General features: G+C 36.9%; 1 protein-coding gene and 1 long non-coding RNA gene across 2 annotated transcripts; one reads left to right on the top strand and one right to left on the bottom strand.

Annotated features, from left to right (window-relative positions):
* Positions 1–1919: 1919 nt before the first annotated feature.
* Positions 1920–2537, bottom strand: LOC115952372 (uncharacterized mitochondrial protein AtMg00310-like). Its single transcript, XM_031069532.1, has one exon. The coding sequence runs from the start codon at positions 2535–2537 to the stop codon at positions 1920–1922; it is 618 nt and encodes a 205-aa protein (XP_030925392.1).
* A 7084-nt stretch (positions 2538–9621) lies between these two features.
* LOC115986535 lies at positions 9622–12065 on the top strand. Its single transcript, XR_004090768.1, has 4 exons — positions 9622–9805; positions 11132–11219; positions 11347–11546; positions 12044–12065. It is a non-coding gene; the product is annotated as an uncharacterized LOC115986535 (long non-coding RNA).
* Positions 12066–12087: the final 22 nt, after the last annotated feature.

The raw sequence follows: 12087 nt of genomic DNA, 5'->3' as shown, positions 1-12087 counted from the left end.
GGTTGCACCAAATTACAAGTGTTATCACTTGAATCATATCCTTCTCTATTAACAACAAAATCATCATCTTAAAACGCGTGATGTGGTGGAGAGGACTTTGAGTTCGAGTCCCATGGAGAGTCAGTGTAGTCAGCAACATAGTGGAATTGGGCATTATTATTATTATTATTGTCCTTTTCAACAACCTTTTTTTTTTTCTTTTGAAAGGGGAATATTCATTCAATTAGATAGATAGAAGATCATGATACAAAGCATCCATGGTTGGTGGGGGAGAGTCCTCCATCCAGTACAGATCCTCATCTAATGTTTGTCTAGCATGTTGAGCTAAAACATGGGCTACCCTATTCCCACCCCTCCTAATACAGCAAACATTAGACCAAAACAATCCCCTTATCAAATGGCAAATATCATCCACTTCATTGTCGAAAAACAGCGTGTTTTCCTCAGAAGAAGAGATAGCATGAATAATGTTACTGTTGTCACCCTCAATAATCAACTTGGAAAAGCCAGCATCCACAGCAAATTCTAAAGCTCTCCAGCAAGCAAGCAACTCTGCTTCATCACTGGTGTGCACAACTGGTCCACAAGTAGTCATAACAGCCATTACCTCTCCCTTTTCATTTCGAACAATTGCTCCAATCTCAGTTCTGCCTAAGTCCGGAAATAATTCAGCATCAAAATTGAGTTTGTATGCCTCTAATGGTGGTGGTTTCCATACCTCTTCATACGGTTGCTATCTCAGTTGAACATTAAGTTGTGTTTGAGCCCGTTGATAATCTTCAATGCACTCCTTTGCACGTTTGTTTAAGCAAGTTGGACTCTTCATTTTTCCTCCATGCAGCAAAGAGTTTCACTGATTCCAAATCAGCCAAGCTTGAGTCCAGAACAGCTCAAGCTCTTCTAAATTCAGCCGCTCCAATAATTCCTCCATCAGTTGCAACAAATCAGACTAACCATGCTTGTATTTCTGCAATTTACGGACACTACCAGCCCAAACATCTTGAGCTACTGCACAGTCCCACAAAGCATGGATGGTGGATTCCGGTTCTCTTGTACTTAAGGAACATTTATCTTCGTGGATAATTCTTTTTCTGGTCAGGTTCACCGCTGTTGGCAAGATCTCATGGCAAGCTCGCCATGTGAAAACTTTAATCTTATTAGGGATCTGTAACTTCCAAAGTGTAGACCAAACCTTTTTTGCAACACAACCCCCAGATGTTCCAACCCGCGCTGCTTCAGAAAGGACTCTTCTCACCACATGATAAGCAGACTTGACAGTAAACATACCTTGTAAGGAACATTTATCTTCGTGGATAATTCTTTTTCTGGTCAGGTTCACCGCTGTTGGCAAGATCTCATGGCAAGCTCGCCATGTGAAAACTTTAATCTTATTAGGGATCTGTAACTTCCAAAGTGCAGACCAAACCTTTTTTTGCAACACAGCCCCCAGATGTTCCAACCCGCGCTGCTTCAGAAAGGACTCTTCTCGCCACATGATAAGCAGACTTGACAGTAAACATACCTCATGGATTATGCATCCAAACTATGGTATCAGCTACATATCTTCTGCTCAATGGAATTTGGCAGATTGCATCCGCTTTTTCTCTGTGAAATATGGTTCGAATATCCTCATATCTCCATATATTTAGCTCCGGATTGATCAGCTCACACACCATCAGATCATCCCAATTCTCTTGGATCGGATTTAGGACCTTGTTTGTGGGAAAATTTGGGAGCCACTTATCCTTCAAGGCATTGATTGAAACTCCATTACCAACCCTCCAACAGTGACCGGATTGGAGAATAGGCATTGCAGCCATCAAACTTCTCCACACATATGAGCAATTGGGTGATTCTTTAGCCTCGAGGAAATTTGACCTCGGAAAGTACCTTGCTTTAAAACATTGATAGAGCATACCTCATGGATTATGCATCCAAACTATGGTATCAGCTACATATCTTCTGCTCAATGGAATTTGGCAGATTGCATCCGCTTTTTCTCTGTGAAATATGGTTCGAATATCCTCATATCTCCATATATTTAGCTCCGGATTGATCAGCTCACACACCATCAGATCATCCCAATTCTCTTGGATCGGATTTAGGACCTTGTTTGTGGGAAAATTTGGGAGCCACTTATCCTTCAAGGCATTGATTGAAACTCCATTACCAACCCTCCAACAGTGACCGGATTGGAGAATAGGCATTGCAGCCATCAAACTTCTCCACACATATGAGCAATTGGGTGATTCTTTAGCCTCGAGGAAATTTGACCTCGGAAAGTACCTTGCTTTAAAACATTGATAGAGCAGTGAATCATTGCCCTTTACCATCCTCCACCCTTGCTTGGCCAACATGGCTAGATTAAAGGCTCTCAAATCCCGAAATCCCATACCACCTTCTTTCTTTGAAACAGTAAGCTTATCCCAACTCTTCCAATGAATTTTCCATTCATTGCCCACTTGACTCCACCAAAATTTTGCACACAATGCATCTAACTCATCACATAGTTTCAAAGGGATTTGAAACACACTCATTGTGTAGGTGGGTATGGACTATGCCACAGTCTTGATGAGGATTTCTTTGCCAGCTCTAGACAATAACATGCCCTTCCATCCTTGGAGCTTCTTCCAAATTCTGTCTTTCAAAAATGAAAATGTGTGATACTTGGCCCTCCTAATCAAAGTTGGTAGACCAAGGTATGTTTCAAACCGGTCAACCTCCTTCACTCCCAATGCTTCCAAAATCTGACCCTTCTGGCTATCTGAAGTGTTGTTGCTGAAGTAAGCTGAAGACTTTTCCAAATTAATACTCTGCCCAGAAGCTCTTTCATAAATTTAGAGGATCTTTGCTATGGTTTCCCCTTTAGCCCGAGTTGCCTGGCAAAACAGCAGTGAGTCATCAGCAAACATAAGGTTCGTGACCTTTGGTGCCCCTCTGCAGATGAAAACTCCCTTAATCCGCCCTTCTGATTCTGCTTTTTTCAACAATGCCGTAAAGCCTTCTACACACAATAAGAATAGGTAGGGTGATAATGGATCTCCCTAGCGGATTCCTCTAGATGGATGGATCATTCCATAGGGCTTTCCATTTATCAGAATAGAAAAGGATGGTGTTGTCACACAGCTCATCACCCTTTCTATCTAAACAACCGAAAACCCCAACTTCTCCATAACTCATTGAAGAAAGTGTCACTCCACACGGTCATAGACTTTACTGATATCCAACTTCAATGCCATGGAACCCTTCTTCCCTTTTTTCCTGGAGTGTATGGTGTGGAGTGTCTCATATGCTACCAACACATTATCAATAATCAACCGCCCCGATACAAAGGCACTCTGAGTGGGTGAGATGATCTGATCCTTTTCAACAACCTTAGAAAGTGAAGAATAAGAAACTCTGCTTATATCAAAGTTTGCCATGGCCCATACACACGCTTTTCTTTTTCTACAATTAAAGCCAACCCCACCAGGTTTTTTTAACAAAACAGAGCTCAACAAAGGCCTAAGCAAAGCACTGAAATTTGAACATAGATGCCCCTCTCAGCAACAAAAATAAGACAATTATACAACAATTAACAATAAAACAAAGCCGACCCATTAATTAATTAAACTGATTATTCAGATTAGCTTGGCAACTATATTAAGTTCTTAGACTAGGATTGGAATTATAAATAAAATTTCCATAACATTGGTGCTCACCTCAGCTACAAATATAAGACAGACACAATAATAAACAAACTCCATTTAAAATCAAGCAAGCCTGTTAATTCATAATATAGCTTAATATATAATTCAAATGAGCTTGGCAATCATATTAAGGTCCTAGAACTACTAGTATTACAATTTAGGATTTGAATATTCCCAAACAATAATTAGAAGAAAAGGAAGCTGAATTGAGGAATTACGTATAATATGAACCCCAACAACAACAAGAACATAGAATGTTTGGTTCGAATTAGGGTTTTGAATATGGTAGAGACATGTTCTATAGACTGGAGTTACCTTAATTTCAAGGAAATTAAAAATATAAAAGAAAATGAAAAAAAAAAAGAAAAAGAAATACTATACCTTATTATTAGGCTTCAAATCCAATTAAGTTTATGTTATGGCCTCCTCGGCCAATGATGTTCAATGTTAAAAGAAAGCCCAAAACGAAGAATGAAAAGACACCGAACAAACAAGGAGGAAGGAGAAGAATTTTAAGATTTCGATTATGCTGACACGTTGTCACAAAAAAATCTCTGTACCAGGCAACAACAAAAATAGGAGACATAAAGATGCAGTCCCTAATTCGAACCGGTCAACGACAATTTATAAATCTCTATACCCGGCAACAACAAAAAAATGCAATCCCCAACATTATGTTTTAGCAGGGTCACTTGCTCCATTCTAAGCAAACAAAGCATCACAAAATCTTTAAGGTCCTAGCCAATGAGCTCTAGCTTAAATGGCACTTTTACTTCCAACAATAATGGAAAGTAGTGTGAGGTCATGATTCAAAAACCGCTGAGTGCATGTATAACTACTTACCAATCCAAAGAACAACAAAACTCTAAGGTTTCATTTGTTTTTGGCATAAAATGTTTTGTGTTTTCAAGTATTTTGTGTGTCGAAAAATTTTAGTCAACGAAAAATTATAGCAAATAGACAGAAACACTTTACACCTTTTTTTTTAATAAATCGAAAATAGTTACACTTTTAAAAAACATAAACAGTTTTCTAAAAAAAAAAAAAAAAATACCTACCGCCCATATCCCTATGATGACCGCTGCCATTGGCTTAGCCACCTCCCCCTGCCGCCACATATTGGCCACCAGTTACTAACCATCAATGCCAACAACCACTGGCCACCAACTGTCACAAGGTCCACCTGATTCCTAGCAGGTCATCATTACATGCCTGTTGTGAATCATTGGCTACCAGCCACCACTTGGCCTGCCTGTTGCCATCAATTGTTGACCATGTAGAGTCCAAGTGACCTAATAGGGGTCAAATAATTTTTCCAGACACCTAATATTCGTCTCTATATTTCAATACAATTTCAATACAATTCTAGAAATGATACCAACCAAAATCGAATAATGATTGTAACATATTTGATGTCATATTAAAGATATTTTGATTACCCAGACTGAGGGAACTCCTCCATAACAACTGCAGTTTCCCTTACAAGTTGCGTAACGGAACTGGTTCCTACAAGCATGACATTTGCACACAAGTTATAATCTTCACAGTATAGAAAAAAATTGTAATTTGTAAGTGATAAGGGCAAGAAGCAAGCTATTCTTGTAGTAGAGGAAGATGATATTGCAGCCAATGGACCAAGGTATGGAAGGATTCAAAATGGCTTAGAAGTTGAAGTGGAATTATTGAGGAGGCAACTACAAGCCTTAATTGAACAGTTGAGAAGAGATAGGAAGATACAATAGAAATACTACCAGCATGATACTGCTGGAAGTGTAGCTTTATTTGAGGAGGATTATGAACAACCTTTTGTTCATATTCGTAGGTGGAGACGAGAAGTATGGCCACAATCTTGTGATCGTTCAACCAAAGATTCCAAACCAGAATTGGGACAAGATTTGAGATTGAATTCTCTGAATTTGATGGCAGCTTGGACCATGAGGAGTTCGTGGATTGGCTTTAGCCAAGTTGAAGAGATCTTTGCTTATTATGATATTCCAAAATCCAGAAAAGTTAAATTGGTAGCAACTAATTTGAGAGGCAAGGCAAGATCTTGGTGGGAGCAGTCGAAGATTCAAAGATTGAGGGAAGGAAAAATCAAGATTCAAATTGGGAGAAGCTAAAACAGAAACTTGGGAAGCAATTTTTTCTGTACAGCCACATCCAAACCCACTACAGCAACTTGCACAACTGTTGGACAAATTCAGATGCAGCAAATAGAGCAGTGTTGATTGAGACTCAGCGATCACAATCAGCCCTTTTTCAATTCAAGAACCAGCCCAAGTGGTGGTGCTGCATCAAACTTCACTCAACGTTGGAGGTAGCCAACCAAGAATGTTGAGATTGGGTCAAACATTGCTGGATCTAATAAAGTTTCCAAAATACCAGCCAAGAACCAGCCGGTTTTGTCAAAGGGTGAAACCTCAGTGGTTGAAGAGACAGAAGATCTAGACTTTCTGGTTGAAGAGATAAAAGATCAAGACTTGCTGGTAGAAGCATTAGAAGATCAAGATTTGCTGGTTGAAGATTTGGAAGATCATGACGTGGGGAAGTCTATTTTTGATAATTACGTTGAAGAACAGATTGGTGAAGAAGGGAAAGAAATGAGTGATAGCATGAAATATGTGACTGAACCTGTTTATGATCAGTCTATGGATGAAGCAGCTGTTATTGTTGAGTAAGAAAATGATTTATCATTAGGAACAAAGGTCATGCAAGTTCTGAAAGAAGAAGTGGAGGATGATAGACAGCATAAACGTTATGTTCTTTATGAGGAAGTAGCCATGAATGTGTTCCATCTTTTACATAGATGTGAAAAATTATATAAAGCTATCGTGGGGAGAAGGTGCAACGCACACAACATGTACAAGCTAGTGCATCCACACTCCTTGCAACCAAAGAAAGGGAAGGCAATCCCCAAGCCAATGGTCAAGATGAAGAAGGTTGATTCACCAGTGAGAATAAAGCCTTCTAGCCTTCTAGGATGATGCAGTTGCATTGTGTAATGAGTTTCTACTGTTTGCTGCACACCAAAGGCTACTGCTTCTGCATAGCGAAGTCCCACACAACTGAACCAACCTTCATCTTGACCATTGGTTTGGGGTTTACTTTCCTCTTCTTTGGTTGCAAATAGTGTGGTTATACCATCTTGTGCATAATCAGGGCCGGCTCTATGGTGGAGCAAAAAATGCAACCGCCTAAGGCCCCAAGTAAAAAAAAGGCCCCTAAATTTTAACCAATAGGATTATTTATAATCAATAAATAAAATAATTTTTTTGATTAGATGAAAAACAAATAAAAAAATAGAGAAAAATGCAACGTCGTCCACAATATTTTTCACAACACTTTTACAACTAATGCTAAGTAGCAAGTTATTACAGCCTATTGTTGATGGCAAAAAAATAATTCTAGTGATATTTTCAAATAAAAAACAAAAAGCAGTTTAAAATCTAGGATTTATTGTAAAAAATATTGTGAATGTTGCACTTCTAAAAAAAAAGAATAATAATAAGAGTTTAATTAGCAAACTTTTACTAGTTTTCATCTAAATCTACCACTAACACCACTGTTTTACTTACCACTATCAATCTACCACATCAACAAGTATGAAAAATTTTGTCAAATTTTTTTTGTCTTAAAAATTCAAAAAAAAAAAAATCTATAAAATTCATGTTAATTAGTAGTAATTTTGCATCTAAATAAGATGATCAATTTTCGCCTTAGTCTCCCAAATGCATTAAGCCGCCCATGTGCATAATGTGTGTGCTACACCTTCTACCATCTTGAAACCGACCCATTTCACATTTCAAATCAAACATTACAAAAATAAAATTACATGACAATTTTATTCCTTGAAGGCAGTCACAATTTTCGGCCTCTTTTCGAACAACGTGAAGTACCGAATCGATCAACTCAGCACCTTCAGTGTAATGCCCTTTAGCCCAGTTGTTTCCAGCACCGGATTGGCCAAAAAAAAAGTTGTCTAACCTGAAGATCTGGCATAAGGATTGGACCTCAAGCTGTCCATGGTCCCAGGCTCCAAGTCCAATCAAAACAGCACGTGGCACAAATTTACCAGAACTCGCTTCATTGTAGTACACATTAACCCTCTCAAGTTGAAGTTCCAAGTCACAACAGTAGCGACCGGTGGAATTGATGCTGTGCTCGGCGCCAGGGCGGCTTGATGTATTTGGGGGCTTAAGGTGAAAATTAATTATTTTGTTTTAGATGCAAAATTACTACTAATTAACATGAACTACATAGAATTTTTTCTTTTTCTTAGAAATTTTATAAACAGAAAAAACTTGATAAAATTTTTTATACTTATTGATGTGGCAGATTGTGGTGGTAAGTAAAAGAGTGGGGTTAGTGATAGACTTAGATGAAAACTAGTAAAAGTTTACTAACTCACCTCTTATTATTATTCTTATTTACAATATTTTTTTACAACAAATCATAGGTTTTAAGTTGTTTTTTGTTTTCTATTTAAAAATATCACTATAATTATTTTTTTGCCATAATAACAAGTTGTAACAACTTATTACTTAGCATTAGTTGTAAAAGTGTTATGAAAAATATTGTAAACGTTGCATTTTTCTCTCTTTTTTATTTGTTTCTCATATGGGAAAAAATATTATTTTATTTATTAATTATAAATAACCCTATTGATTAAAATTTGGAGGCTTTTTTTTTTACTTGGGGCCTTAGGCGACTGCATCTTTTGCTCACCCATTCAGCCGGCCCTACTCGGCGCAAACCACTTCCTAGAACTTGGCACCGATTTGGTTTCCGCATTTGCAATATGACCAAGGTAATTAAAGATGATAAATTCTTGAAATTTTATATTTTGTGTGCTTGATTTTGTGATTTGTGTGCAAAATACTAGTCAGTTGTACACCTAAGGCAGTAGATTAACAGGGAACAGACTGATGATTAAATAGTTTATAATAGCTAGCATCAAGATGATAGACATATGTCATACCACAACTTAGCAAAATAATGGAATGGAGACCACATACTCTATAAAATCTATGATGTTGTTCTGCCTGCTTCCTACTTTATCAAACCAAAACTCGAAATTCTGGTCCTAAACCACTGCAGAAGACTTTGCATAGACTTTAAAATTAGGCAACAGAAACTGAATTATAATAAACAGAGGCTATATAGTAATAAGCCCAAAATAAACCACTCCATAGATCGAGGTAGAAGTAGTAATAATGTCTAGATGATTGTTTGGGAGCTAATAAGAGCCATTGCTAGCTTAGCCTGTGAATTCGATATTAGAATCCACCCCGAAATCAAAACCTAGGAAAAGCAGTGAAGGACCCAAATATTAGAAAGAATTAAAACATGCAAAAAATGATCCACAAAATTCTTATGAACGTAGGAGAGATAAACAAATATGATAGGAAAGGAGAGCATACTACCAAATGAGACTCTATGGCAAAACACCAAAAAATCATGCTTCCTTTAATCAGAAAATAAGTGGTAATCCAAACTGGACATGGAGTTTCCACCATAACAGGATAACCCAGTTCAACTAAAAGCAAGAAAACATAAAAGTGCAAGAAAACACACACATACACACAAATCAGGGTGTGTATATATATATCATCTATATATATATATATATATAAAAAAAACCGAAGCCTTTAAGGCTCCCACAATTTTTCACGTCAGCATAATATTAAAAAAAAAAAAAAACATAATAAAACCTTTCTAAAACCCCGATGCTCTGCCTTCTCTTTCACGATGCTCTACCCTTTCTTTCACCAAAACATCTTCTTCCTCAGAACAGAGACAGAAAAAAGGAGATTGAGAGAGAATCGTCAGAGTGTCAGACTATCATCCACCGGCAAGCCAGTCGCTCATCAACATCAAGCCGCCTAAACCGCTACCGGTAATATATATATATATATATATATTTTTTTTTTTTTCTAAATCTGGTGCTCTCTTTTTCTCCCAAAATATTTGATGCCCTCCACTCTCTTTTCAGATTCTTTCATGCAACCCTCTCCTTCCCCGAAAATCAAAACCCAAAAACCCAAAACTCAAATGCCGCTGGTGTCGTCGAGGAAGCTATGAGCAATCCAAAAACTCTAATGCAGCCTCTAAAGCAGGTTTTGGAATTTTCTTGAGATTTTTTTTAATTATTTAACCGTTCATGGTTGGTAGTGTTGGAGAATTGGAATTATTAGGATGAGAGGAAAGGAGGATGGTATAACCCCAAAAATCAAAATTTCTTTTTGTGGGTATTGTTGCATATTGCTATATGACTGAAATATTTGTTTTGGGTTTGTCTTTATTTTCTATTTCTCTTTTCGTTTGTGGAATGCAAATTATGTGTTTGATGAAATGCTTCAATGAACTGTCTATGAGTTGTGAAGTAATAAGTAATTGATTTAATTAGTATGTGAGGTTAGGTTATGCCTGCAATGCAAGTGTATAGGTTATTTACTCCTGAATTAGTGGAGGGAGTTATGGATTTGAATTTCGGTAGATTTGGCTCTTAGAGGACTATAAGAGGGATATTTAAGTGAGGGTTGAGAAATCTGGGGATCCGATGGTAAAGATTTTCACTTGTTTGCTCTAAACATTGTGTTGAATAGACACTCTTTTTGTTGCACCGACCTACAGTCTACACCACCCTAACCTCACCCACCAAGCCCTCTCCGACTATCAAACATTTAGATCACAAATATAGTCCAACTAATACCTAACGAAGTACACAGAATCTTTTTTTTATCCGCCATATCAAGTAAGTGATGACCTGAACACAGGACCTAGGACTTGACACGCCAAGGCCTCACTAGCCCAGCTGGGTGGGTTAAGGCAAAAACACTAAATCTTAGCTATTGAAAAGCATGGCATGGCTTTTTTTATGTTACTTCAAAGTAGCAATTCCAAATCTTCAGGCCACTCCACTTATCCCCTTCCTACATTACCACCAAAAATAAAAAACCTTGCAAAAGCCATAAATGTGAGAATTAGTTCTCTTATCACTTTGCACATCCAAATACCTCTTGACATCTATTTGATCAACTCGAATGTCATCTCTATTTCACTTTCTATTCTATAGAAGTCGTTATTTTTGTTTTGAAGGTTGGGGTTGGTTACTATAGCTGTTTGAGATTCCTAACAGGTGTTTGATAGAATGGCTACAAGATATATTAGTAAATAAACAGTTTAATTATCTATATCGATTAATTATCCTACTTATCTCTCAAATTTTGAATGGTGGTTGTGCTTTTAATTGTGGCAATTTAAATATCAATTTTTGCTTTATTCGACAAAATGATAAAAAGAGTCTCTATAATAGTGCCTATGAGGTGTTTAATGCTAGGTCTCAATGGGATTCTACATATGGGGAGCAATGATAAATTTAACAGAATTATAGTAATTTTGACTTTTAATTTGCTTAACATCTGAACTTCGAAAAATAACAGGCTTGAAGTAGGAGAAGGAAAAGAGGTCAATCATGAGAGATGTTCTAGATCGAAGCTTCAGCTGCAATGCATCAGATATCTTGGTCCAGTGAGTCTCATGTCCCTGCTTTATGCTCCCTAGTTAGGAAGTAGAGTTTGTATTTTGATAAAAAGCAATCATGCATCATGGAAAAAACACCATATTTAATTTGAAGTTCAATCATCATGCATTGCAGGCAAAAAGGAAGGCTTATGAAGTTGTGGTTCAAGATGTGAAACTTATCTTCAACCATAGTGGTGAATCCTTCACACAGCAAGAGGACCTGAAAATGCGAAGTGGATATTTGTCCTTAGTCAAAACTCTTCTTTTTGTTGAAGGGTTCTTAAAAGTAGAAGTTTTCAAATCAATGATTCTATCAAAAGTTCATTCTCTTGGGTAAGTATCTTTGTCTAAGCCTTTTTAAAGTGGTAGATGTGAAAGCATTTTATTTAACTCTTTGCTTTCTCTTTGCCCATTAAATAATAAGTTTAGGGATATAATTTTTTTTTTAAAAATATTAAATTCCTATTTTGCAGATTTTAATATTGAAGTTAGATAAAAGAGCTGCACTTATCAAGTTAAAAAAGAACCAAGTTTTTACATTCCATGTTAAGTGTGTGCTCAATGCTTGATATATTCTTTTTCTTTTTTGACATGGCAATGCTTTAGATGATGATTTTCAAACCACATTCTCATATCTTTTGATTTTCATGATGGAAATGATGGACTGTATGTAATTTAAAGTCTTTGGTGTTATCTTTAATGTGAGTTACTAAATTCAATTGTGGATTAGTGAAACTAAATAATATGATTCTTATTCTGTTAAGTGGACATTTTCATGTGGTGGTCTTTGTTATTGTCAAGGAAGTTAAAAAGTTATTTTCTTTTTTAAGGCATATAAGCTGCACTTTTGGGAGATCTAGGGTACCATGAAAAA

Source organism: Quercus lobata, chromosome 1 (assembly GCF_001633185.2).
Source record: "Quercus lobata isolate SW786 chromosome 1, ValleyOak3.0 Primary Assembly, whole genome shotgun sequence".
In the NCBI taxonomy this organism is placed as follows: Eukaryota; Viridiplantae; Streptophyta; class Magnoliopsida; order Fagales; family Fagaceae; genus Quercus; species Quercus lobata.
The sequence above is the reverse complement of the archived record's forward strand: the minus strand, read 5'-3'. Positions and strand labels throughout refer to the sequence as shown.

Excerpts from the sequence above, each read along its gene's own strand:
- LOC115952372 (XM_031069532.1), bottom strand. The coding sequence starts at position 2,537 with ATGAGTGTGTTTCAAATCCCTTTGAAACTATGTGATGAGTTAGATGCA.